Source organism: Sorex araneus, chromosome 1, assembly GCF_027595985.1.
Source record: "Sorex araneus isolate mSorAra2 chromosome 1, mSorAra2.pri, whole genome shotgun sequence".
NCBI classification, from domain to species: domain Eukaryota; kingdom Metazoa; phylum Chordata; class Mammalia; order Eulipotyphla; family Soricidae; genus Sorex; species Sorex araneus.
Window position 1 is genome coordinate 302908948 of NC_073302.1, and position 27848 is coordinate 302936795.

General features: G+C 54.3%; 1 protein-coding gene across 3 annotated transcripts; it reads left to right on the plus strand.

Moving 5' to 3' along the window:
- The first annotated feature begins 4965 nt into the window (after positions 1 to 4965).
- DCTD (dCMP deaminase) lies at positions 4966 to 27847 on the plus strand. 3 transcript variants are annotated; one of them, XM_004614718.3, is made up of 6 exons: positions 4966 to 5093; positions 6662 to 6776; positions 8140 to 8275; positions 22075 to 22191; positions 25085 to 25181; positions 27333 to 27847. In XM_004614718.3, the coding sequence occupies exons 2-6, from the start codon at positions 6669 to 6671 to the stop codon at positions 27409 to 27411; spliced, it is 537 nt and encodes a 178-aa protein (XP_004614775.1). In that variant the 5' UTR covers positions 4966 to 5093; positions 6662 to 6668; the 3' UTR covers positions 27412 to 27847. The 3 variants fall into 3 exon arrangements, with proteins under 3 accessions (XP_004614775.1, XP_054998072.1, XP_054998065.1); XM_055142097.1 differs by having other exon boundaries at positions 5035 to 5057; XM_055142090.1 differs by having other exon boundaries at positions 5044 to 5161.
- The last annotated feature ends 1 nt before the right edge of the window (position 27848 follows it).

Here is a 27848-nt window from a genome sequence, read left to right on the forward strand (position 1 = left end):
GGCGGGTGGGGGAAGGGTGGAGGAGGACTGCATCTGGTGGTGCTCAGCACTTACTCCAGGATCTGTGCTCAGGGATCACTCCTGGTGCGGACTGGGAGACGCTGTGGGGTGCTGGGAACTGAACCCAAGTCAGTTGCCTGTATGGTAAGAGTCTTCCTGCTGTGCTGGGTCACGGCCCATTGCCTTTGTGCTTTTGGATGAGAGCTGGTCACGTGCCGGGGAGGAGTCTAGCCTTGAGGCCCGTGTCCCATATGTCTCGAGAGAGCTCAGCTCGCCCTGGACCCTGACGCCACAACCGGGTCTCACCCACCAAGTCGCTGTACAGGTTCCTTGAACAGGAAAGAGGAGGCTGGAGATAATACAGGGTTCAGGGGCTTGACTTGCAGGTGGTGACGTTGGTGTATTTCCAGCACCACGGACTTTCTCTCAAGCACCACCAGGAGTGATCCCTGAGAACAGAGCTGGGAGTCACAGCTGAACACTGCCAGGGGGCATAACAATGGAAGGAAGGAGGGAAGAAAGAAAAGAAGAGAGGAGAGAAGGAAGGTGGGAAGGAAGAGAGGAGGGAAAGAAGGAAGACAGGAAGGAATATAGGAAGGGATGAAGAAGGAAGATAGAAGGTAGGAAGGAAGAAAGATAGCAAGGAGGGAAGACAGGAAGGAAGATAAGAAGGAAGACAGAAAGGAAGGAAGATGGGGAAGAAGAAGGAAAGAAAGAAAGATGAGAAAGAAGACAGGAAGGAAGGCAGGAGGGAATATGGGAAGGAAAGAAGACAGGAAGGAAGGAAGGATGGAAGGAAGACAGGAAGGAAGGAAGGAGGAAGGAAGGCAGGAAGACAGGAAGGAAGGAAGGAAGGAAGGAAGGAAGGAGGAAGAAAGACAGGAAGGAAGATTAGAAGGAAGGAAGACAAGAAGGAAAACAGGAATGAGGAAGACAAGGAAGGAAGGAAACAGGTGGAGGTAGTGGTTGTAGATGATTTCCCTGCATGCTGTAAAGGAAAACGACAGGCGCGCAGGAATTCCTCTTCCTCTTCTCCCCCTTCACGAATGCAGCCGCCCCCATGCACTGCTCTGACCCACACGGGGCACCTCTCGCTGCACCCATCAGCTCACCCCAACTCAGTCTCCTCATCCATCTTCACTGTCATTCAAGGACATGGAACGATAAAGGTCACGACAGGGCTTTAACTTAGACAGAAACTGGCCCTGTTTTGTTTTTGTCTTCCCAGAGAGGCGGGTCCTGGAGACTCCGCAAGCACCAACCTGATGTGGTGGGATTCAGTGAAAGCTTTAGTGGCAGCCCTGAGCCCTGCTCAGGACGTTCCCCCACCCTGACAACAAAAAACCCACACCCCAAAACATTGCTTAGGTTTGTTGATTTCACAGAGACAAAGGTGCAGGGGTCTGGGAGAGTGACAGGGAGGGGACAGAGCTCCCAACAGTCCGAGGTCTTTAGGTGTGACTTTAGGCCATGATGAGCTCTTTCCCGCAGGACAAATGCCACAGCCAGACTTCCTGGGGCCCCTGCCTCTGCATTCTGGCTGTATGTCACTCCCGTTCCCAGCCGGACAGGCCTCTGGGGTTAAGCTGTGACCTGGCAGAGTTGGTGTCTGGAAAGCTGCTCCGAGTCAGTTCTGGAAGAATCTGAACTTGTGTCTTTGTAATCTGGACGGTCACCTTCCTGACATGGAAATATACTCCAGGGGCTGCTCGAGCCCAGAGATCAGCCTTCTCCGAGCGGGGCGGGAGCACCCACACCTGCACGAGCCAAGCCCTTGGACAAAATGACCATAGTTCCTGCTTCTGGCTCAAGGACCCACATAGCCTTGATAGGGATGACAAGGGAGAGGGAGAGAACAGCTGGGCCTGTGGCAGGTGGAGAAAGATCCACAGTTATTCCCTGACACGGGTATCAACAAGAGAGACCTGAAAAAAGCCAACATCATGATTTACAAAGGTGCTTGACCATACAGTTGTTTCAGGGATGGAATGTTCCAGCACCAATGCCACCAACAGTGAGACTTCACCTCCCACTAGTCCCCCCAGTTTCCCACTGACACCCTCCCCCCCTAGTTTGCCTCCTTAACAGGCACAATTTTACTTCATATTGCTTGTTACCACAAAAGGACCACTGGGACAGTCAGAAAATAGATGAATAAATCCATTTGTGATCAGTGTATTTTTTTTTTGTTTTTATTTTTTGCTTTTTGGGTCACACCTGGCGATGCACAGGGATTACTCCTGGCGGTGCTCAGGGGACCATATGGGATGCTGGGAATCAAACCAGGATTGGCTGTGTGCAAGGCAAACGCCCTACCCACTGTGTATCACTCCAGCCCCACAACGGTATTACTAAAAGCCATTAGCTGAGGATTGACTAAGCTGTTTGGTGCTGGGCCGAGCTTCCTGTCTTATCGTTTCCACTCATTGAGCTTGATGGGCTTTCGTGTAACTTTGCCATCAGATTTGCTGTGCTCCTACTGGGTTGTCAGTACGGTGAGACGTGGAGGAGTGAAATATGTCATGTGGCCTTGTATGTGCCATGTGCTCCAAGAGCTGTGGACCGTTCCTATGTCAGAGGTGGCCGGGTGGGGTGATGGCTGGAACTTTCTAGAAAGGAAGGGCAAATCTGCTCACCCGATTCAAGAAGTTCTCAAGTTTTCAGCCCTGAGGTTGATCTACCTAGGGCGACAGGGAGGCTTGATGTATTTTTTTTTTTTTTTTTTGAGATGCGGTGCAGAGCTGGGCTGTTTGTGCGTCAGAGGAGGTGGGTGGGAAAGCTCAGAGACCTCTCTGGAAGGGAGGAACACCCAGAGATTGAACACCTCCCCTCAGAGGGGGAGTTACAAGGCGTCCATGAGCAAGATACATCAAGGACTACCCCCCTACACCCCCACCCTGCCTGAGGTGCTGGGCCTCACTACTGCTGTAGAATAATCGAGAACCTCCAGGCGGGAGCCTAAATTGTGAACGATGCCATCTTGGAAGATGAGGGGTGGGCAGAGAAACGCAGGGACGCGCAGGGGGACGTGTTCGTGGCAAGTGGGGGCCTGGATTTATGGCAGAGGGGAGAGTGTGCCCTGACCAGAATGGAGAATGATGAGGAGGGGCTAAATTATGCATGACAGTCTTCCCTCTGCAGAGGAGAGAAGAACAACTTAATGGTACCGGGGGTGAAGCAACAGCAGCCTTGGGTGATGTATGGGCTGGAGGCCGGCAGGAAGAGAAACGTGTGGAAGAAGGCTCCAAGTCTACACACCAAACAGTGTTTTTTGGGGGGGCGAAGAGAAGATCAGAGACTCAGCACAGAAAAACGTTTCAGTGATAGCTAGGCAGCCAGAAGTGTACTTGGCATCAAAAATCATCACCTTAATATATGGTGGAGCTCTTTCCAAGACTCAGTCTTATCAAGAGAAAAAAAAGAAAATCCCATAGTTAAGGATGAAATATTCCCCCATTTTGCTTTCCCAGCATGCACCGAATGCAGCCCATAATTTAATTATTGAATCTAGGGGCTGGACCACGGAGATGAAGAATGATGTGTCTGGGCCAGTGAGAAATGAGACAGAGCCAAGTGCTTCTTCTCCTGCTCGTCCTTCTCTGCTAAACTAACGGAGTGAACAAGCTTTTGTTTGGATTAGCACTTCGGACTGGACCCATCAGAATGGGCCAGTGGCCTTTATTTATGGAGTGCCAACGTTAATATCAAACCCCAGCTATAGAACAGGAAGGCGGTTCCTTTGTCTTGTGCGGGCACCCACAGAGTTGAGGCCAAGAAATTGACTTCCTTGGCGCTGTTGTTCTTGAGGTTTTTTTTCCCCCTTGAGGTAGGAGGAGGTTAGGTGTCCGATAGGAGACATTCCCGGGTTCAACGGTTACGCCAAGTGTCGTGCAGGGGGCCACGGGGTCTCTGAGCTTAGCTCACGTTGCGCGCGATTTTTCTGGCCCCTCTGAGTTTTTTGTTTTTCTCCTTTTAACTGTAACAAACCAAAAACGGGCAGCAGCTTGCAGCAAAGACGGTTTCACCCAGTTTCGCCAGGTCCCCAACCTTCCCCGTGCTGGAAAGCAGAGCCGGGCAGCCTTGCAAACCGCAGATGCAAATGTGGCTTCCAGGCACGAGCCCTGGGGGAGGCAGAGCGCCCCAACCGACCCACCTGCTGTTCCCCTCCCCGCAGCTGCCCCATCTGCAGGCAGTCCTGGACCACATCATCACCCAGGACAAAGTGACACAGCCGGTCGAGCCCAGAGACTCCGAGAACGCGTCTCCATGTTTCCTATTCCCGGCGGTGTCTACGCCCGCCACCTTTTGGGGCGTCTTTGACTCCCGCGTGGCCTCTCCTTAAGAGTGGAAAAACTTTCCGTGTTGGGAGATCCAGGTGCGCGCGGGCCAGAATCTCACCATCGACGGCAAAAATACTAGGCAGCCTGGCACACCCCCAAGCCGGAAAACGCCGGAGGTTTGCAAAGCCCGGCCCAGGGAGGGGGTCCCGGGGCAAAGTCCCACCCCTGCGGGCGCGCCGCCTACCCGCCTAGGGACGTGACCCCCCCATACCCCGAACTCCCGGCAAGGAGGGGTCTGCGCCCCGAGGGCGGGGAACCGCAGCCGGCCTTCTACCCGGCAGGGACGCGCGTCCCTTCGGATGGAGCGTGGGTGCCCTGGCCCGGAGCGTGCGTCCCCCCAAGTCCGGGGCAGGTTCCCCGGGCCCAAAGCGCGGCCCCTGGTCCGAGTGCCTGTTCCCATCACACTCCCGACTCCCTCCGTCCTAGCGCGCGTTTCTCACCCGAGCGCGCGCCCCCTTCTCCCCAGCGAAAGTCCCCCAGCCCCAGCGCGTGTCCCACACCCGAGCGCGCGTCCCCTGCTCCCCAGCGAGCGTCCACCGGTCCCAGCGCGCGTCCCGGGTCCGATCTCCCTTCCGGCCCGCGCGCGGCTCCGCCTCCTCCCCAACTTCCTCCCCGGCGCGGGGCGGGCGGGGCCGGGCCGGGCCTGCAGCGCGGGGCGGGGACGCGGCGGGGACGGACGGAGCCACGTGGCTGCGCGGGGCGCCCGCTCGCTCCCGGGTTCGGCGTGGGGTCTCCCTGCAGGCTCGGCTCCGGGTTAAGCGCTTTTCCGGGCGGACGAGTTGCGCGGGGCCGGGAGGGTTCGGGTGGAGACGCCGCCAAGGGTGCGGGCGGGGAGGGGGAGGGGCTCCGTCGTCCCCCGGTCGGAATTGGGGGTTGGGGTGCGGGGGCGGCAGGGGTCAGCGCCAGGCTGGGGCGGGGCGGGGGTGGGCAGCTTCATCCCTCTCCCTCCTCCCTGCCCCTCCCCGCCCCATCTGAGTTTGCTTTTTTTTTTTCCTTTTGGGTTTTTGGGCCACCCCGGAGATGTTCTGGGCTCATTCCTGGCCCTGTGCTTAGGGATCACTCTTGGCGGGGCTCGGGGGACCCTGTGCGGTGCCGGGGATCGATCGCTGGTCGGCCCTCCCCGCTGTCCACTTTGCTGAGTTGTCTGGGCCCCTTGGCTTCCTCCTGTTTCTGCAGCCCGGGGCCCCCCACCCGCTTCTCCCTCCTGGTACCCGCCTTGGGAAAGGCCTTAGCTGGCACCCTCGGGCCACCTTGCACGCCCAGCCTGAAGGCTGCTGTGGTCCAGCGTGGCCCAGCATCGCCCAGGTTATGGGGGCCCGCACCGGCTTGGCACTGGACCAGGAGAGCCGTGAGTGATGGGACCCAGGGGCACCCACGTGCCGTCCGCGCCCCGAGGCCCACCGGGGCTCTTTTCCCGGGCATGAAGTTACCTGGAGTCTTGGTGTGAGGTTGGGGCGACTCTTCCCTTCCCCACAGATCTGGTGCCTTCGTGTCCCCACTGCCTGGCCCCCTGCACTCCCCCGCCCGCTCTCCCTGGTTGGATTCAGAATCTCTTAACTTCTGGCTGGAGCACAGTGGGGAGGTCCCTGGCCTTGCCTGCAGCTGACCTGGTTCAATCGGGCAACCCATAGGGTCCCCTGAGCCCCGGCAGGAGTGACCCCTGAGCACCGCTGGCTGTGGCCCCCAAACCAAAAGTACCAGAACGAACAGCATCCCTCACCCCTGCTCGTTTGGGGCAACTAGGGGGAGGGGCTTGGGCATCTGGTTAAGAGCAGAGTCGGCCCCCACCAGCGAGGGTGTCAATCCTGGTGATCAGGGATGTGCCCCTAAATTCTATGCCTCTAAGATGGGATCCCCCTGTCCCCTCAAGGCGGGGGCCTGACTGTCTAGACCCTTGGACGGTCTCTGAGGCGTCTTTACGAGAAAACCAGTATGTCCCTTCCCTTTGGTGCGGCTCCTTAGGGAAGGGACAGCCGTGTAGGATGAGAACAATTTGTGCAGGAGCGGGAGGGAGCGTCCAGCTTCCTGTGACGGGTCAGGGAATAGGTATATTATTTGTGGATGTGCAGTTATCCCCTCCCCAACTTCTGAAATAGAAAGTGGTGTGAAACCTTGTTTTTGGGGGGCTGGTGTTGGGCCCCACAGCAGGGCTCAGGACTTGCTCGGGCTCTGTGCTCTGGGGTCCCCCCTCTTGGCTCAGGAGTGACTCTCAGTGCTGGGGATGGAACGAGGCTCGGCCACCAAGAGCCGTAACCCCTGGGCCAATGTCTCCGGCCGCCAGTGTGTCCTTCTCAACCGCGTTGGCATTTTTCTTCCTCTAGGCCCAAAATGAGCGACATTCCCTGTAAAAAACGTGATGACTACCTGGAATGGCCCGAGTACTTCATGGCTGTGGCCTTCTTGTCGGCCCAGAGGAGCAAGGACCCCAATTCTCAGGTGAGTTCTGAGAGGCGCATGGCGGGGGCTCACACAGTGCACGGCTGAGTCACAGAAGTGGGGGACCTAGAGATAGAGGTCGTGATTCGAGGTGCAGTCAATTCATTCCTTCGCTGGAGATGCAGTAAATTCATTTCTTCATTCAAGGTGTAATCAATTCATTTTTGCAAACTTAGCTACTTCTGAACAACTCGCTACCATGAGACAACTGACTTTTGTGTTTTTAATTTAGTGGTGGGGGGTGTTTGTGGCAGTGCTCTGGGCTGACTCCTAGCTTTGTGCTCCTGGCTGACTCCTGGCTTTGTACTCAGGAGTCACTCCTGGCAGTGTGCAGGGGACCATATGGGATGCTGGGATCGGACCTGGGTCAGCCGTATGCAAGGCAAGAAGGCAAGAGCCCTCCCCGCTGTGCTATTGCTCTGGCCCCTGTTTTTTTTTTTTAAATAGAATCTGCAATTTACAGTGCTGTTAGCAGTGGTTTCCCATATGCATAATTCCAGCCTGCCCATCACCTGGGTACCCCCTTCCTCATTCAAGGACCCCAGTGCTCCTCCCTTGAAATGCCTCCCCTTCACCAGCTCGGTTGTGTGGATCATTGTTCCCACTGTGTGGCCTTTGGCCCTTTGTTGCTCCTTGTTGTGTGTCTCTCATTTCTTGTGTGTCTCTCATTTCTTGGATCTAATTTCCTTCCGACTGACGTCACTCTCTGCTGCTTCTCTCCGAGGCGCTGCCAGTGGCTTGCTTCTGTTCCTTCTCAGAGCTGCATAGTATTCCACCCTGTAACTGTACACAGCTTCTTGTTCCATCCTCCTGTATTTAGATTGTTTCTGTATCTTGGCTGTTGAACTCCCAGCTGCTGTGAGCGTAGCTGTGCATCTGTCAAATCAGTGTTTTTGTGTTTGGGTGACTAGATGTCAAGAAATGCCATCGCGGGCTCTTAATGGTAGTTCCACTGCTACTTTTAATTTTATATATTTATTTATTTTTGTTTTTTGGGACACACCTGGTGATGCTCAGGGGTTTCCCCTGACTCTGTGCTCAGGAATCACTCCTGACAGAGCTTGGGGTGCCATATGGGATGGTGGGGCAAGCACCCTCTCCGCTCTGCTGTCACTCTAGCCTCATCCTCAGCTGCTGTTTGGATCCATCTCCATACCCCTTCCTAGGGGATGAGCAGATACTGTTCCTACCTACAGGGGGGGAGGGTTTCTTTCTCCCCACAACCCCGCCAACACTGGCTGTTATCAGACCTTTTTTTTTTTTTTTTTGGCTGTGACTCCAGCCCAGCCTGGGTCTCTGGGGCAGCGTGCCCCGTCTGGCACGGCCCAGGTGGATTCACCACACCCCGTCTGCTTCCCTGCAGGTGGGAGCCTGCATCGTGAATGCTGAGAACAAGATCGTGGGCATTGGGTACAACGGCATGCCCAATGGCTGCAGCGACGACCTTCTGCCATGGAGGAGGACCGCGGCCAGCAGGCTGGACACCAAGTACCCGTATGGTAGGGGACGCTCCGCCTCTTCCCCCCTGCCCGTTATCCAGGGCTGTCTTCTTGGTCTGTCTCTCAAGGGTGGAAAGAGGAGGGGGGCGGGGTGGGGGCGGGAAGCCAAGTCAAAGGATTGTCGCCTTGGGGCTTGTCTCCAGCTCTTGATTTGAGAGCCAGTGAGAGGAGCGCCAGGCTGGTCATAGCCTAGCCTGAGATCCAGGGCTCGGCTGGCCTGGGGCATCCTGGCATGGGTGGCGAGGGACAGGGAAAGTGCCAGGAGTAAGCCCTGAGCTTACCCTGGCCAGGCATGGTCCCCCAACAAAAACAGACAACGGGAGCGCCATGGAAATTCAACAATAACTGATGGGTCCAGTTCTTAAACAAGTCAGGACGGGGCAGTTTCTAAATCCCAGGGGGCTCGCCTGCATCCCCCACTCCGCTGGGCCGTCACTCCTGGGGCTGCTGGGCAGAAGGGGTGCAGGAGACTGGGCGTGTGCATGGCAGGCAGAGGCCTCCCATGCAGTGCCCCCAAGTACCCCTGGGTGTGGCCCAAAGACCAAAAAAAAAAAAAAAAAAGTTGGGTTCTAGCTCTTCCATAGGCCGGGGGAGTCGGACCTTGGACAGAAGCTGCCAAAAAATAATAATAATAATAATAATAATTAAAAAAAAATAAAATTGGACCCATAATTTATTGTCATTGAATTTTTTTTTAATGCTTTTTTTTTTTTTTTTGGCTTTTTGGGTCACACCCGGCAATGCACAGGGGGTCACATCCTGGCTCATGCACTCAGTTACTCCTGATGGTGCTCAGGGGACCATATGGGATGCTGGGAATCGAACCCGGGTCAGTTGCGTGCAAGGCAAACGCCATACCCGCTGTGCTATTGCTCCAGTCCCAATTGTCATTGAATTTTTATGGTGTTCCCATTGTCTATTTTTGTTGGGGGACCACACCTGGCAGTGCTCAGGGCTGACTCCTGGCTCTGTGCTCAGGGATCGCTCCTGAAAGTGCTCTGGCCTATCCTACTTGGTACTGAAGGCGGAATTTTGGTTGACGATGTGTAGGGCCAGTGCCCTACCCCTGTTGCTATTGCTATTTCTGACCTTCCAGGAGGAGTTTTTGAAAAGTCACCTAAGCATTTGGCCAAGTCACAGATGCTGTTTTGGTTTGTCTGTTATTTTGGTATTTGGGCTATATCTGACTCTGTTCAGGGCTTACTCCTGGCCGACTGGGGGACCATATAGGGTATTAGGGAATCGAACTTCAGTCGGCTGCACGCAAAGCAAGCACCTTACCCACTGTACTATCTCTCCAGCCCCAGAACTGCTTATTTTGTTCGTTTGAATTTGGAGTGGGGGGCCATGCTCAGGGCTTACTCCGGGCTCTGTGTTCAGAGATCACTCCTGGTGGTGCTCAGGGGACGTATGGGATGATGGGGATTGAACCTGGGTCAGTTGCGTTCAAGGCAGACACCCTCCCTGCTGTACTCTGGTCTCCAGCCCCAGAGTAGCTTTAAAAAAAAAAAAAAATTCTTGCTGATTTTTTTTTTTTCTGGATGCTGGTTGTCTGCCTGCGTTATTTTTTACCATCCGTGCGCTATCTCTAGGTTTTCAGAGCTCTTTGCCCTTCCTTATCAATTATTCATTTTACATGTAGCTGTGTTAGAATGTAGACAATTTTCTTTCATGAGAGTCGGCTTGTAATTCGATGTACCATAAAAGTCGTAGGAGGTATTAAATGGTTTTTAAAAGGCACTTAGTAGTATTGCTGTCGTGAGCCACGTGCAGATGGATCCATAATCCAGTAACTGTCCCGGCTCTAACTGGACCCTCTCTCCCGCCTGAGGGGGGGCTGGGAGGGGGCACTTTGCGAAACAGAGAAATAAGGAGCTCGAGGGGGGCGGGGGGTGCTTGAATGGAAGAGAAATGTTCTGATAATTGGCTCAAAGGGCAGCGTTCCCGCTTCTGAGCCAAGGCTGAAAAAAATTCATGGAAATAAGTGGGCTGCCTGCAATGGGACCACTTAGGGCCCCTCTCCCCCCTTCCCTGATCGGCACAAGGGTGTGAGAGTGGCTGGGAAGGTCATGTGTAGAGGAATCCCTGTGAAGAAGTCTTAGGATTCACCTGGAATCCCAGACCGGGGATTCATAGTTCCTTTGAACATACGGGGACCCTCTTTTTTGCTGTTGTTGTTTTGGGGCCACACCCAGCTGTGTTGAGGGGTCCCTCCTGGGGAACCTATGGAGTGCTGGCGATTGAACCCAAGGCAATCCTGGCCCCGCTGTTTGCTCCTGGGAGTGTTCTGTTTGGGAGCTACGTGGTGCCTGGATGGAACCTGGATTTCTCATATTCATGTATGTGCTCAGCCCGTAGAGCTCTCTCTCTGGTCCTGTCTAGCTGCTTTGGGGGTGTCGGTGCTGTGCTTTAGCCAGATCTGCAGTACTCCGGGGCCACCGGGAATTGAACTGGTGTTGGCCACACGTGAGGCGAATACTTGAGCCCCTGTGTTGTCTCTTTAGCCCCCTGTCTTGCACTTCCTGAGGCTACTGCATATTTTTTTCCCAAAACAGATGCATCAGTTCACACTCACCAATGGTGCACGTGGGGGTTTTTCCTTCCCGGCCACGCTGACCCTTGTTAGTGCTCTCGTCACTCTCTTTGTAGTGAACAATCCACTGTGACAGCCAAGCTGCTTGCTGTCTGGGACACTTTGCATTCAGCTGTGCTTTATGAAACATCACGTCCGTGTATTTGGGAGAAGTTGGTATATGCGTTCGGCGTGGTACCGATCCAGTCTCTGCTCCATGCGTGGACCCTCACATTAACCCCAGAGTACCTCAGGGCTGTGTGGCCCTATGTCTAAGCCTGCCTCTCCCTTCATGGGTGGGGGAAACGAAGACCCCGTGTAGTAAGTGACATCTGTGATGCCACACGCACGGAGTAAGGTACTCATGCCATGGCTGGTATTCTTTGCCATCTCTCTCCCTGTGCGAACACAGGAACTCGGCTGTGAGGAGTGATGAGATGGTAGGGCAGGGGACACCTTCCTTTCTCCTTTGTAAATGTGCCTTTGTGCAGTGATGGGGCAGCGTGGTGGCTGGAAACGGAAGTGCTGAGTATGCAGTTGCTCAAACAGTTGGGATTTCTTCTCCTTGCCCTTTGGGAAGTCGTGGGTCTTGACTGACACTTGGTGGGAAGGAGGGAAAGGTAGCTGCTTGTGACATAATAGGAAGGTGACGCTTTCTCGGGGCTGGGTCTCTGGAGAGGCCCCTCCAAAGGGTGTTTCTGTTCTTCCCACTGTAGGATCACAACTTCATGAAACTATTTGATTATAACATACTAATAAGGAGAATGAAAATTCCCCCTGCCAAAGAAACTGCTTTTTATCTCACCCCTTTCCTGAAACATCCAAAAGATAGTAAGTAGGATGTCAGTAATATGAGGTGGCAGGAAGAAGTCGATGTTTTACGGTGACAACTTTTCACGTGAATGACAGTTCAAAAGCTGGGAAGGAGCAGATTGATCTAATTTACCGTATTAAATAAAAGAAAACTGGGGAAGATTTTAATTTTTTATGAGAGGGCGGGTCGCTAAACCTGGGATCAAGTATTCAGCTGACATTTTTAGTTCGTTGTTCTTTGTGAAATTAATTAGCACGGAGTGCCTTAAAGCAAAATACCAATTTTTATAAAATGGAGGAAAAGTTCTCTATGGTAATTCAGACATCGTGCCCGGTTGGGGTCCTGCAACTTAACTTTGACGGTGCTGGATGGAGCACGAGGAGAACAGAGATTGGGGTGAGAGCAAGTTGAAATTGATGTGGTTCATGGTTCACCCCGCCTTCCAGCCCACGTGCAGGTATGTGGTGGGCTCAGCCAATGGGCAAGCATGCAGGGGGCTCAACCAATGGGCACGCATCCAGGAGGCTCAGCCAATGGGCACGCATGCAGGGGGCTCAGCCAATGGGCATGCATGCAGGGGGCTCAACCAATGGGCACGCATGCAGGGAGCTTAGCCAATGGGCACACATACAGGGGGCTCAGCCAATGGGCACGCATGTAGGAGACTCAGCCAATGGGCATGCAGGGAGCTCAGCCAGTGGGCATGCAGGGAGCTTAGCCAATGGGCACGCATGCAGAGGGCTCAACCAATGGGCACGCATGCAGGAGGCTCAGCCAATGGGCATGCAGGGAGCTCAGCCAGTGGGCACGCTTGCAGGGGGCTCAGCCGATGGGCATGTGATGACAGGCTTGAGCAGTGGGACTGGACCATTGGACATTCAAGTAATTGTGCTTGACCAGTGGGAATGTGCCCAATGGGACTCAACCAGTCGGCATGTTTCTTGCCCCGGTCTTCCCGTTGCCTGTGGCTTCGTCTTCTGGATTGCTCCAAGCCAGGATTGCCCAATACTTCCTCCTGGATGGGACTGCAGTGCTGATGGCTCGGTTTGGGTGTTAACACGCCCCATCCCCTCTCCTCCCCCCCTCTGCATCTGGCAGAGACGAGTCACTTCATGAATACTTTAAACAAGGATGTCATAAATGCTGGAATTAATTAAGACGAGAGTTCAGCGTGGCAACTTGAAACAGTCTTGCCAGTGTGTGGCAGTGCGCCTTTCCATTTCATATTTAAATTTAATCTTTATTTTTCAGACTTAGCATATTGTTAAGTATGCAGAGATGTCATTTTAGTGATTACTTAGCCATTTACCTTACCCCCTCCAACACTGACATTTTCTTGACTGCCACGCATGTGATATATTTCTTTGGCATCCAAAAGGTTAGTCCTAAGAAACTCATTTATCAAGAAATTCGGAGGCTGATCCTTCTTAAGCTGTGACTTCCTCACAACTTGTAAGAGCTTCTTTAGTAATTAAGATCAAATTCGTTCCCCCCAGCCAGTAGGGGTAGAATGCCCCCTGGTTTTGTGAGGCAGATCGGTGCATCTGATGACTGGCTGTTTCTTTTCCTGCAGAATTCTAATTTCATTTAGAAATTCACACCCTTGCCTGCCGGCCTGGCCGGCTCAGTGCTGAGGCCCGACAGTGGGTCTCATTAGGGACTTTTGTATAATAGAATGAACCTAATCCAGAGGAAACCTGCGAGCGAGTTTATAGGAATGAAATGAAGATGATTCTTTGTAGGAGTCAGGGAGCAGGCCTGAGTCTGGTTGGATGGTGTTGCAGATAAACAGGGCCACACGGGTCTGCTCTGAGACTTATCCAGCTCGATAGAATCGTGTTTTACTTCCATTTGTATTGGCGAGAAACATTGCTTATTGCAGTATCTAGTTCCTTATAGACATTCTTCAGAAGTTATTGTTTTATAATTCGTTGATCTTATTTTCTTTTGTATTTTAAGATACAGATTCAGGGTTACTTATTTACTATTATTTTTTAAATCAAAACAGTGTTTGGTTTTTGGACCACACCTGGCAAAGCTCAGGCATGATTCCTGGTTCTGCACTCAGGAATCACTCTTTATATTTTTTAAATTTAAGTTTATTTTTATAAAGTAGTTCGCAATATTGAGTACATTTAATATTTAAACATCCATCCCACCACCATTACACCTTCCCACCACCACCACCATAGTCTGGATGTTTCCATCCTGAAGCTCAAACCCTGCCCCCAAAGCGGAACTGAAATAGTTTATTTTGTATTGATTGTTATGAATAAACTGCTGAACATACTCCAAAACACTTTCCTTAGAGAAGAGTGTGTGAAGATTGTTGTATTTCACCCAGGGGACATCAAGCCCTTGTATAGGAGATTACTAATATGTTGTTAAGGGTTGTGTCTTGTGTGCTTTTACTATGTATATATATATATATATACATATATATATATACATAGTAAAAGTATATTTATGTAAAAATATATTTCCCTCTTAAGATTGGTTGCCTTCTACTTCTTATTTCTTTTTTTTTGCTTTTTGGGTCACATCCGACGATGTACAGGGGTTACTCCTGGCTCATGCACTCAAGAATTACACCTGGCGGTGCTCAGGGGACCATATGGGATGCTGGGAATCGAACCTGGGTCGTCTGTGTACAAACGCCCTACCTGCTGTGCTATCACTCCAGCCCCTGTTGCCTTCTACTTTAAACCCCACCAACTGTGGTGTGCTACTCTTGGAGCATGAGTGGTGTGAGGTATGAGATGTCCAGGAATAAGGTTCACTTGTGGGCGAGGCTCTGCCTGAGCTTGTGGAGAGTGGCCGTGAGCATGATAGGGGTTGAGTTCTGGAGGTTTTCAGCTGCCAGGGCTGGGCCCCCTGAGGTGGGGAGGGGCCTCATGTTCCCTCCTCCGGGGCACCTCAAGTGAAACAGTCAGGAATCATTCTTGGCATGCTCGCAGGACCATAGGGGATGCTGAGGATTGATCCTGGGTCAGCCACGTGTGAGGCAAACGCCTTCCCCATCTGTACTATCCTTCCGGCCTCAGATTGTGTGTAATTTTTGAAGAACTAAAGAGTTGTTCCTTCCTGTGAACGTGAGCACGGGATGTCCAGTCACCCAGAAGTCGCTGTTGCGGGTAGGGCAGGTGGCTGCTTGGCATGCAGGAGCTCTGGATTCGATCCCCAGCAACTCGCTGGAGAAGTTCCTGAGCATCGTTGGGTTCCCAAACAAGAAAACACCACCACCACCACGAGAACCCACTATTCTGAAAACCATACAAAGAGAAGTTAAGTTGCCCCTCCGTGGGGGGCAGAGACAGTAGGGCGGGGAAGGCGCTTGCCTTCACACAGCTGCCCCGGGTCAATCCCCGGAATCATGTGATCTCCTAGCACTGCCAGAGCCATCCCTGACCGGAGCACAGAACCAGGAGTAAGCCCTGAGCCTTGCGGGCTGTGGCCCCCAAACCAAAATAAATAAATGATTCTTCTGTGGGGATCAAAACTAAGCAGGAAATCCAGGTACTTATCTCTGGGTGAGCGTGCTTTATGGAACAAGGCTCAGCACTCACTCGTGGCTCTGTACTGAGGAATGACTCCTGGCGGTGCTTGGGGGACCCTGTGGGATGCCGGGGATGGAACCTGGGTTGGTCCTATGCCAGGCAAACGCCCTCCCCGCTGTGCTCTTTCTCTGGCGCGAAAACTTAAAATAAGTTAAGGCGATTGGCTCCCAGGCAGAGACGCTGAGTGGCCTAAGGTCTCTCTTTGATTTTCAGGTAATGTGGTTTCAGTGGTGTTTAAGGGGATAGTTCTAATATACAGAGTTATTACATTTCCCTATATCTTTAAGGAGGACTGGAGTCCAGTTTGAAAAAATATTTTGGGGGGTAGGGGCCACCCTTGGCGGTGCTCAGGGCTGACTCCTGGCTCTGCACTCCGGGATCACTCAGGGTGGTGCTCAGGGGACCATTTTGGGGTGCTGGGCATTGAACCTGGGTCTGGCGGCAAGGCAAGTGCCCTACCCACTGTACTGTCTCTCTGGCCCCCGTTCTAGAATTCTAAGGATAAATGAATAGGACCTTGTCTGCATTAGCTCAGGGCGCTCTGGGTCTCTGCCTCGGGAGTTCCACAGTCTTCCAGGACCGCACTGCAGAGCTAGACCAAGTCGGAATTGCCAGGGATGGGGGAGTCGGGCGATGGGGTGTCTGAAGGTACCGGAAGAAGCAGGCTTTGCCCCTCACTCCCTGTGGCTTCAGTCTGCTCCATGTTTAAGAGAACAGAGATGGATTCACACACCAGCAGGACGGGGCTGTTAGAAGAGACTTGGCGGCCAAGGCTCTATTTGTTTATCCTTAGAATTCTAGAACCGAGGGCCAGAGAGATAGTACAGTGGGTAGGGCACTTGCTGCCGCCAGACCCAGGTTCAATACCCCGGCACCCCATAAGGTCCCCTGAGCACTGCCCTGAGTGATCCCCGAGTGCAGAGCCAGGAGACAGCTCTGAGCATCGCTGGGTGTGGCTCTACTCAAGCCTGAGGGAGGAGGGCACCGGCTTATGCCAAGACCGTCTGTGTCCCAGTGCATTGATGGACAGAGAAGGCTCTGGAACTCTCTGGAAGTAATTTTCAGACCAGTTGCCGAGGAGGAACCCTTTTTGGTGAATGGATCCGTGGGGCAATGTGTATTGGAGCAGGGAGATGGGATGAGGGCAGGGGCCCCCTGCTCCCTCTGGGGGCGCTGGCCAGCTGGTTCTGTGGGAAGGTTCCCGCCGCTTCCCTCCCGTGATGGATGCTACCGTGGATGTGAAATACCGCGTAGGATAACAGAGCATGAATTTTTCAATTCTGCAATTAAAAGACTTGTTTCAGAATACCATTAATTTTGAGTTTAGGTGAAAAAGGGAAGCAAGATTCCTCAATGACTTATTTTTTTTCCCCTCTTCCACCAAGGAGCCCTAACTTGTTGGAATTGACATAAACTGTGCTGAGAAGTATCTTTGATTTTTTTTGGAGGGGGAGGGGATGGAGCTTAGAGCTTGCTCCTGGCTCTGTTGGGGGTGGGGGAGGGGTCATCCCTGCTGGTGCCTGGGGATGCATATGCATTGCTTGGGGGTTGACCTGGGCCCTGCTGCCTGCCAGCCCACCCTGAGGACTCTCTGTCTCTCTCTCATCTCATCTTCTGGGTTTGGGCCTACCCCAGGGCATTGGTGCTGGAGGGGAGAGGGGGCGCAGGGGTGAGGGTAGAGCTGTCTGGTTTGGGAGATGGGTTATTGCTGCTTCTCTCCTCCTCACATGGTGGTGTGCATGTTGGGGAGCCCCGTGAGGAGCGTTCTGGGGGGCCCTTGTGGCGGACCCCAGAAACCCTGCCGCATACCCTCCTCCTTAGGGGGCCCCACCCCCGCTCAGCTTCTGTTGGTGCTAAGAGGTTCCTCCAGGGGCTGTGTTGGCTGCCAGCCCCTGGGAGGGAGGGGGCCGTGCCTGTCCCCTATCCTTAGACCTGTGGGAGGTGGGGCACGGGGCAGGGGGTGAGGGGGGCACAGGGGGAACTGGGGGGCAGAGAGCAGGTGCCGGGGCCTCAGACACTCATGGAGACAGGGTCTTGGAGTGGGGGTTCCAGCGTGCGGGTTGGGGGGTCCTGGCAGCGGTGCCCTGGAGCCAGAAATTGGGGGTCTCTGTTTGTCTCCCTCTATCTGTATCTCTATCTCTCTGTTAGTCTCTCTCTCTCTCTCTCTCTCTCTCTCTCCCTTTATCTCCCTCCCTCTTCCTCTCCTTTTCTCTCCCTCCCTCTCCTTCTCTCCTTCTCCCTCTCTCTCTCTCTCTCTCTCTCTCTCTCTCTCCTTTTCTTTCTCTCCCTCCTCTCGGTCTCCCTCTCTCCCTCCCTCTCCCACCCTCTCTCCTTCCTCTCCTTTTCTCTCTTCCCTCCTCTCCCTCGTTCCCTCTCTCCTTCTCTCTTTCTCCCTCCTCAGTCTCCCTCTCTCCCTCTGCCTTTCTCCTCTCTCTCCCTCCCCCTCTCTCCCTCTCCCTCTCCCTTTCTCCTTCTCTCTCTCCCTCTCCCTCTCCTCAGATCAGCCTTCCCTTCTCGGACCCCATCCCGGGCCAGGTCTGGCCTCTGCTCGCGTCCTTGTCCTTGCTGCCAGCCTGACTGAGGGGCTTTCTGGGCCCCCGTGCGCAGAGGGCGCGCAGGGATAGGTCAGCCTTGAGTGTGAGCGCCCGTGTCCAGTCCTCAGGGCAGGCCGAGGGGCCAGAGGAGGGACAGAGGCGGACGCCTGCCCCCCGCCAGCCTGTCCCCGCCCAGACACAGCGGGGCTGCCCCTCGGTCTCTCGGAGCAGCAGGGCAGCTGTGGCTGCAGCTCTAGAACCTTCCATGGCTGAGAATGCAGCTGGAGGGCCGAGTGCAGGACCTCCAGAGGGGGCCCAGATGCATTTGCACCTGGCACCCGCCAGACTCCAGGCCCTGCAGGAGTAGCTCATATGCCCTTCGGGGTGTGGCCAGCTCCTCAGGGCGCCCCTCTGCGCCCAGGGGCCCCTTCTCAGGCCTGCAGCAAGCCTTTGGCATGGGGGAGTGTCGGGGGGCGGGGGGGTGACGGTACATCCAGCCGTGGGCTCCATCCCGGAGCTGACCCTGTTGGATTAGACTCACCTGAGCACTGTTTGGGAGTCTGTCCCTGCCTCCCCCAAGCCCCCCAAAAGCAAAACCAAAAACAAATGACCTCATGCTGGAGAAGGGGAAGTGTTTCCAGCCATCCCTCGAGCTCCCGTACTGAGATGGGCTTTTCCTGACCCCTTGCTTGCTCGGCCCTGTCTGTCCAGCCCACCAGGCCCGCCAGTGGACGCGTGCCACATCCTCTGTGCCGTGGGGAGCGCCTGTTTGGGGTGCCTGGGTGTTGCGGGTTTGAACCTTGGCCTCGGCGGGAACGGTGGCACCGTGGGGAGGGCGCTTGCTGACCCAGGTTTGACCCCCCCCATCCTTTGTGGCTCCCCCGAGCACCGCCAGGAGTGATCCCGGAGCACCCCGGGGTGTGGCCCCAAGACCACACCAACCCCATTGCTGCCGGCTCCCGGCCGCCCCACACCCAGCGGGGTCCGCACGCCCTCTCGGGACACGTCCTGCTTTTCGGCCTCTGGGAGACGGGACGGATCAGCCAGCCTGCTTAGCCAGAATTCGAGAACTACAGTTTTCTAATTATCCTGGCTTTTCTCCCCAGCTCGAGGTTAATGCAGTTCCGGATTCTGAGAGTGATAGGAAGGACGGGGTGGGGGGGCGGGGCGTGAATTGTCTCCTAATGATCTGCATCCAGCACACTCCCGACAGCCCGGCTCTCTCTCTGTGAGGACTTGGTTGGAGATGGGCAGCGGTGGTTTCTCTTTTCGAATCTCCGAAGGGTTTGGTTCCCTCCTGGTGGCCGTTTAGCATTTGCAGATTTCTCTCCTGGTGCCGCTTGGCCAGGCGCGAGTGAGTCCGGGTACACATGGGAAAAATTGATCTTTAACCTTTTTTTTCTTTCCTGTTTAATGATTACCTCCTGGATTTTGTGTGTCTTTGGAAAACTTGCTCCTTCTCTTTACTGTGAATATGAAAACAGTCCTGCTCAGGCCCACTGTGCCACCTCCTTCCTTGGCTGGGGTTGGCATTCAGGTATATGACACTTTTTGTTTTTGTTTTTTTTCTTTTTGGGTCACAACCGGCGATGCTCATGGGCTGCTCCTGGCTCTGCACTCAGGAATTACTCCTGGCGGTGCTCCGGGGATGATATGGGATGCTGGGAATCGAACCTGGGTCAACCCCGTGCAGGACAAACGCCCTCCCTGCTGGACTATCGCTCCAGCCCGAGATATTCGATGCTCTTAGGAACCCATGCCCCACTGGCGCTAGTAGAGCCAAACCAACCTTGAATTCTTGATTACTGGTGCCCTGGGGCGTGTTTCTTGTGAGGACAGTCAGAGGGAGGCCCCAGGCCACCCAGAGAGATTCGGCAGCGGGGAGAACTTGGGAGATTTGGGGTGGAGCTACATTTCCGGGGTGCAGAATCCCAGCAGGAACTGGGGGTCTTGCTTGTGTGACTGCAGGATTAAAAGGGCAGGATGGGGGGGCTTTCGTAGAAGAATAAGGGGCTCACGTTGAACGTGTCTGGCCCTGGTTTCATCCCTGGCCCCCCACGTGGGCCCCTGAGCACCGCCCGGCGTGGCCCCGAATCAAGGGCAGGACTGGATTCTGGGGGGTACTCAGCCAGGCGGCAGGGGAGGGACGGTGGGCGGCTGAGCATGGTGGGGGGGGAGCAGGTGAGTCCCGGGGCTCAGGTGGCGGATACGACTCGCTGCAACCCCGAACCAGGCCCGGAGGCAGAGACACCGGGTTTCCCGCACAGCTCTGGGGTGCGTCGGCGCCCGACAGATTGCCCGTGTGTCTTCCCAGCGCCGAGTCATATGTTAGTTGCTGCAAATGATCCCGGTGGGAGTATTTACACCCCAGAAATCAGCAGATGCTACAAATTAGGGATTTTAAAAAAAAACGGCTGGTTGTAAACATTTACTGACGCGCCCAACAGTTTCCCGTGCCGAGCTGCAGCCGCTCTGCCAGGGCACCCCGAGGGCCTGGTGGCCCCCGCCCTCTGGGGCCCACTGTCCCCCCCCCACCTGGGCCCCCTCCTGTGTCCCCTGGGGGCACCCTTCCCCAGCCTCAAGCATAGAGACTTCTACTTGCGCATCCCTGAAGCAGGGGGGTGGTGGTGAGTGGCCAGTGTCTAAGAAGTTCCCAGCCCAGGTTCCCCCACCAATGACCCTGGCACGGCCCTGGTGTGGGTCACTGGGCACTTAGGCCGCCTGGAAGCAGGGGTGAGCCGAGGAGGGTGGGCAGGTGGGAGAGCGCGGGGCACCCCTCCCCTTCTGCTTATTTCATCTCTTCGGCTTTTCGGCCGTGATGGCAGTGCTCAGGGCTGACTCCTGGTTCTGCATTCAGGCCTCTCTCCTGGTGGTGCTGTTTCCTCAGCCCCAGATGTTTGTCTTGTCCGAGACAGACCCCTGGGCCGTCTGGGGTTTCCTGGGTGTCTGCTCAGAGGCCGTGCGGTGAATGCCATGGTGAATGCCCCGGTGGCCGAGGCGGGAGATGCTTTGGCTTCTGGATTCTCTTGCTCTCAAAATCACTCCCTCGAGGGGCTGGAGTGGTAGTAAGTACTGCGGGGCAGGGTGTTTGCTTGGCACGCGGTCGACGCAGGTTCGATCCCCGGCACCCTGTAGGGTCCCCTGAACCCACCAGGAGTGAGCCCTGAGCATCGCTGGGTGTGGCCCAAAAACTAGAAAGGAAAAAAAGTTCCCTTGGTTGTCAGCACTCGGATGAAACTCCCCCCCCCCCCCCCCCCGCCTTCTTTCTTTTTGCTTTTGAGGTCACACCTGGCGATGCTCAAGGGTTACTCCTGGCTCTTCACTCAGAAATTACCACTGGTGGTGCTTGGGGGAACCACATGGGATGCTGCTGGGGATTGAACCCAGGTTGACGGAGTGCAAGGCAAATGCCCTGCCCGCTGTGCTATTGCTTTGGACTCAGATAAACCCTCTTAACACGCGCCTCCCACAGGGCATTCCCCCCACTTCTGCTTCTAAAATTGATGCAGCCCTTGAAGGTTGAGCAGTTTTGTTTTTTTTTTAATTTAATTTTTATAAAGTTCTTCACAATAATTTTTAATTCAATATTTCAATGCCAGTCCCTCCACCGTTACACTTTCTCATCACTGTTCTTTAGAATTTTCCTAGCCCTCATCCAAGCCTGCCCCAATAAGGCCCTATTAATTAGTTTTGTTCTGAATAATCTGCTACAAATGGTCAAAAATAGTTTCCTGAGAAGAAAGTGTGTGTAGATTGTTGTATCTCACCCCAGAGCCCTGAAGCCCGTGTGTAAGACACTTATTTACTAACATGTTGGTACAGGTTGAGCCGTGTGTGGTAATATATATATATTTTTTTATCGTATTGGATTGAGATCAGTTGCCTTCTGCTTTACGCCCCATCCACTGTGGTGTGCCACCCCTGGTGCATCAGTGGTGTAGAGCATGGAAGATTCCGGAGACAGGAGTAACCCCTGAGCATTGCCAGCTGTGGCCCCCAAGTCCTCCCCCTCAAAAAAAAGGTCCAGCTTTGATCTGATTAACAAACTGTCTTTTTTTTTTTTTTTGGCTTTTTGGGTCACACTCGGCGATACACAGGGGTCACTCCTGGCTCTGCACTCATGAATCACCCCTGGCGGTGCTCAGGGGACCATATGGGATGTTGGGAATCGAACCCGGGTCGGCTGCGTGCAAGGCAGACGCCCTACCCGCTGTGCTATCGCTCCAGCCCCAACAAACTGTCTTGATTGTGACTTCCCCGAGCGCCGTGGGAAGGGGTCTGACCTCGGGCGCGCTGCGATGCTCCCTTTTGTCTCCCCGCAGTATGCCACGCTGAGCTGAACGCCATCATGAACAAGAACTCGGCCGACGTCAAGGGCTGCACCATCTACGTGGCCTTGTTCCCGTGTAACGAGTGTGCAAAGCTCATCATCCAGGCAGGTAGGCACCGAGGGGTGGGGGTCCCTTGTCCCCATCACCGCCCCCTCCTGCCCTCCGACGTGCTGGCTCTGAGGTTGCTGTTGTTCAGATCTTGGTTATTTCCGCCCTGAGCTTGGTTCCGTCGGCCCGAGTTACCATCGTCAGGGTGCTCCGGGTCTGTCTGAGGCTTCATTGTGCCCTCGGTGATTCTTAGCAGGTTTTATTGGTTTTTTGTTTTATTACTATTATTTTTAAATTTTATTTATTATTATTATTATTTTGGCTTTTTTGAGTCCCATCCAGCAATGCATAGGGGTTACTCCTGGCTCTGCACTCAGGAATTACTCCTGGCGGTGCTCAGGGGACCCTATGTGATGCTGGGGATCGAACTCAGGTTGGCCATATGCAAGGAAAACACCCTCCTTGCTCCAGCCCCCCCATTTTTTTAGAGTTGACTTATTATCCACATTTTATCTTATTTTCATTGAGTCACTGTGAGCTACAGAGTTACAAAGCTTTCATGATGGGGTTTTAGTCATACAATGATCCAACATCCATCCCTCGAGCAGTTATCATTTCCCACCACCAGTGTCCCCAGTTTCCTTCCCTAGCTTGTCTCTGTGGCAGGAACTTTCCTTCTGTCTCTGTCTCTGTCTCTCTCTGTGTCTCTGTCTCTGCCTCTCTCTGTCTGTCTCTCTCTCTCTCTCTTTCTCCTTTTAGGGTTCTTAGCAGGTTTTCAGTTTAGCTCACAACTTCTTAAACTGCAAGCTTCCCCCAAAATGCCTCCCAAAAAATCAAACCCACCCCCAAAACAAACCCCATGGGCAGACCGCATCTCATCACTGCATGGATGAGGTGAGGACTCACTCGAGAGGTCTCAGGACTGAGATTGGCTGGCAGCCTCACGTCACACACACAGACAGACACACATACACACAGACACAGACACACACACACACACACACACACGATCCTCATTTCTTATGGTCGTCATTTCTCGCTAAGATGTGGACTGAGATTGGCTGGCAGCCACATGTCTCTCTCTCTCTCTCTCTCATACACACACACACACACACACACGCAGCCGCATGTCTCTCTCTCTCTCTCTCACACACACACACACACACACACACACACACACACACACACACACACACACACACACACACACACCAGGTGTGTGTATGGTCGTCATTTCTTGCTAAGACGTGGCCCAGAGCTGGGGGCCCAAACATCTTTGCCGGCCATGTGCAGAGCCAGGAGTGAGCCCTGAGCATCTCCAGGTGTGAGCCAAAAACTGGAAAGGGAACAAAAAAAAATAGCTCCCGTGATTGGCAGCACACAGGTGAACCCTTTTAACAGGAGGCCCCCCACTGGGTGTTGCCACTACTTCTGTTCCTAAAATCGATCCAACCCTTGGTTGAGGCAGTTTCTCGAGAGAGGAGGAATTCCCCAGCATCGCCAGTTGGCCGGATGTCAGAGAGCCTTTGAAGTGGCAGCCCTGGGCGTCCTGCTTGCCGTAAATCTGCACCAGGGGATTCGAAGTCCTTCACCCTGGCCAGGCCGTCCCCACGGCCACCCAGCCACCCTCCATCTCCATAAAACTCATATCTTAAAGCGTAAAGACCACATGTTTAGGGGCTGGAGCGATAGTGCAGTGGACAGAGCATTTGCTTTGCACACAGCAGACCCAGAGCACCGGTCCCCTGAGCACCGCCAGGAGTAATTCCTGAGTGCAGAGCCAGGAGTAACCCCTGAGCATCGCTGGGTGTGACCCAAAAAACAAAAACAAACAAAAGACCGAGTGTTTAGCCAGATGTGTGACTGAAGGGGACTGGGGGCTGTTTATCACCAGCATCCGCAGGGGGCCCCCAGCAGATAAACAGGGTCTTGAGTCACTGCTCGGGTGCGGGGTCCTTTTGGAGCCATCTTCTGGGGCCAGAGCCCCGAGCGCCCCCAGATTGTGGCTTAAAAGCCAAAGGAATGAAATCAGCGGCAGGGGAGGATTCCACGCCCTGCCCTACGCTCCCCCACCCGCTCCCTCTGCAGCTCACCCCTGCTTCCAGGCGGCCTGAGTGCCCAGTGACCCACACCAGGGCCATGCCAGCCTGGGCCTGGGGGTGCCCTGGCAGAGCAGTGGCGGCTCAGCACTGGGATCCTGTTGGCTGTGCTCGTAAATGTTTACAACCAGCCGTTTTATTTTTATTTATTTTTTTAAAGCCCTGATTTGTAGCATCTGTTGATTGCTGGAGTGTAAATACTCCCATGGGATAATTTGTTAATTAGATCAAAGCTGGACCTTTTTTTTTTTTTCGGCAGGGGGGGGCAGGAGGGGGTGGGTGCGTGGTGAATGTGATGCCTGGGTATCTTCAGGGATTACTCTTGTCTCTGCACTCAGGAATCCCTCCTGACATACTCGGGTGACCATGTGGGGTGTCAGGGATTGAACCCAGGTTGACAGTGTGCAAGGCCAGTGCCTTCCCTGCTGGACTGTCACTCAGCTGGACTTCTTGGTACTGTTACAGACCTTCATCCAGACCAGAGGGCTGATCCCTGGGGGGCGGTGGAGCTGTGGGCATTTCAGGGGAAGTGATGCTTCCAGTCCCAGGACTGGCCCAACTTGCGCGTGCGGGGGGTGGGGGTGGTGGTGGTGGTGGTGTGTGTGTGTGGTGTGTGTGTGTGTGAGACTTGCGAGTGGTGTGTGTGTGTGTGTGTGTGTGTGTGTGTTGTGTGCAGGGAAAGCGATGCTTCCAGCCCCAGGACTGGCCCGACTTGCGCGCTCGTGGTGTGTGTGTGTGTGTATGTGTGTGCATGTGTGTGCATGTATGTGCGTGTGTGTGTGTGTGTGTGTGTGTGTGTGCGCGTGCGCGAGAGTGCATGTGCTAATGATGGGGCCTCGCACTGACCTTTTCAGGGATAAAGGAAGTCATTTTCATGTCTGATAAGTACCATGACAGTGAGGAGACGACAGCGGCGAGGCTCATGTTCGATATGGCGGGTGTCGCCTTCAGGTAAGTGGGGGCAGGCGCCATGAAGGGCCGGGGATAAAGGCACGTTTGACCTTGTCTGAGGAAGGTCAGATCTGCCTTTAGTTTCTGATCCTTGACTTCCGCATTTGGAATTCCGTCTATTCTGATGTGATGGGCTAAGGGTCTAAAGCCCCTGTTAGGTTTCTTTTGATCTGTTTCTGTTTTGGTTTGGGAGGGGGCACTTGTGGTGGGACCCTGGCTCTGTCCTGGAGGTGAACCCTGGCTTTCTGTGTAGAAAGCCTGAGCAGGCATCTCTCTGGCCCCGAGGGAATAATTTTCTTTTGAGGGCTGGCGGGTGCACCCAGCAGTAGTGCTCAGGGCTTTTGCATTCTGAGATCACTCCGGTGGGGCTTGGGGAACCCATGGGATGCTGGGGATACGGCCAGGGTTGGCCCTGTGCAAGGCAAGCGCCCCACCCGCTATAGCCTCTTTTTTTTTTTTCTTTTTGGGTCACACCTGGCAATGCACAGGGGTTACTCCTGGCTCTGCACTCAGGAATCACCCCTGGCGTGCTCAGGGGACCATATGGGATGCTGGGAATTGAACCCGGGTCAGCCCACATGCAAGGCAAACGCCCTACCCGCTGTGCTATCGCTCCAGTCCCCCCTATACCCTCTTTTGCCCTCTGCAGAGGGAGACTGTTTGTTTGTTTGTTTTGGGGTCACACCCGGCTGTGCTCAGAAATTACTCCTGGCTCGGGAGAGTGCTCGGGAGATCCTATGGGATGCCAGAGATCGAACCCAGGTCAGCCGCAGGCACGGCAAACACCCTCCCTGCTGTCCGATTGCGCCGACCCTCTAGGGGGAGGCTTAATGAGGAGCCAGGAGAGAAGTCTCTGGAGACAGCCTGTGTGATGCTGGCACGAAAACATCGTGTTGAATCATCAGTCACCTTCCAGGGCCTGGACGAGGAATTTAAGTATCCTCCGGTTGTACACTGTTCACATCCAGCCTTTGTGCCTTTTTGCCAATGCAACAAGTCGGGCATAGGAAACTTAGAATGAGAGGGGCCCGCTAGGAGGGAGGCCATGGGCTTTCTTGGTAAAGCAGCTCCTGAGACTGGAGACCTTTAGATTTGTGGGAGATCTCTCTCGGCAAGGGTCGGAGGCCTGCTTCCTTGCTGACTGGTGCCCCCGCCCCATCCCGACTTTTTTTTTTTAAAAAAAAGAATCCAAAGAGCTTTATTTATTTATCTGTTTTTGGCTTTTGGACTCACACCTGGCGATGCTTAGGAGTTCCTGCTGACTCTGCACTCAGGAATTACCCCTGGCGGTGCTCAGGTGGACCCTATGGGATGCCCGGGATCGAACCTGGGTTGGCTGGGTGCAAGGCAAACACCCTACCCGCTGTGCGGTCGCTTTGGCTCTAGGAAAATTCACTTACAATGTATTATTTTTTTTAATTGATCTTCGAGTGATTTTGGGGATGGTTACAGAAATTTCCTAGGAAAGCAGATAAATCTGATGGTGGAAATGGTGATTGAATGTCATGTCGTGCGGTTAACTAGACAGAAACTTGGGCCTCCCTGGTCGTTCCTGGGCTCAGGTAGGCGCAGAACCAGCCCCCCCTCACACCTCTGTCTGCGTCTTACAGCTTCAGCCGCCTTTGTGGTCTCTAACTGGCTCGTGCAGACAGCTGACCCCGGGCTTCTCCCAGCGATAATGTGGGTTACTGGGCCTGATAGTACAGTGGGGGAAGGCTCTTTTTTTTGCTTTTTTTTTTTTTTGCTTTTTGGGTCACACCCGGCATTGCATAGGGATACTCCTGGCTCTACACTCATGAATTTCTCCTGGTGGTGCTCGGAGGACCCTATGGGATGTTGGGAATCGAACCCGGGTTGGCCGTGTGCAAGGCAAACACCGTACCCGCTGTGCTATCACTTCAGCCCCCACAGTGGGGGAGGGCTCTTGCCTTGAACGCAGCCGACCCAGGTTCAATCCCCGGCATCCCAGAGGGTCCCCCGAGCACTGTCAGGAGTGGTTCCTGAGTAGAGAGCCAGGTGTAACCCCTGAGCATCGCTGGGTGTGACCCAAAAGACAAAAATAAAAAACAAACAAAAAAAGGAAATGTGGCTTACAGCCCGCTGTCCCTGCTCACTGGATCGTGACCTTCTCGTGTCTCTGTCACCGTATAGGAAGTTCACACCCAAGTGTAGCAAGATCGTCATCGACTTTGAGTCCATCAACAGCCGACCGAATCAGAATGGGCTGTGAGCCTCAGCTCTGGAGAGCTGCCCGAGACCTGGACGTGCCTTCCCACTGAGCCGCTGGCCCCTTCCTCCACCTCCCAGCTGCCCATCCGGGTTCCCGAGCGGGACAGCGACCTGGACGGGAACCCCCAGTCTTCCAGCTCATCCCCCCTCTGCCTGGAATCCGCCTCTGATCAAACTGTTGACTTAGGACTGCAAATCACAGCGCCCAGGGACGGAGCCGTAGTGCAGGGGCGAAGGCACTCACCTTGCTTGCGGCTGGCCCAGGTTCTATCCCTGGCACGACATACGGTCCCCTGAGCACTGCCAGGGGTGCTCCCCAGAGGCAGAGCTGGGAGGGAGTCCAAATCGCTGCTGTACGTGGCCCCAAAGCCAAGTAAAATAAAATGGAATAAAGGTGTTTACTCAGGGCCGCTGGCCCAGACACTACTAAAGCCCCCC

Coding starts and splice junctions, on each gene's coding strand:
- DCTD (XM_004614718.3), top strand. CDS start 6,669: ATGAGCGACATTCCCTGTAAAAAACGTGATGACTACCTGGAATGGCCC. Junction 6,777..8,139: donor GCAAGGACCCCAATTCTCAG/GTGAGTTCTGAG, acceptor GCTTCCCTGCAG/GTGGGAGCCTGCATCGTGAA. Junction 22,192..25,084: donor AAAGCTCATCATCCAGGCAG/GTAGGCACCGAG, acceptor TGACCTTTTCAG/GGATAAAGGAAGTCATTTTC.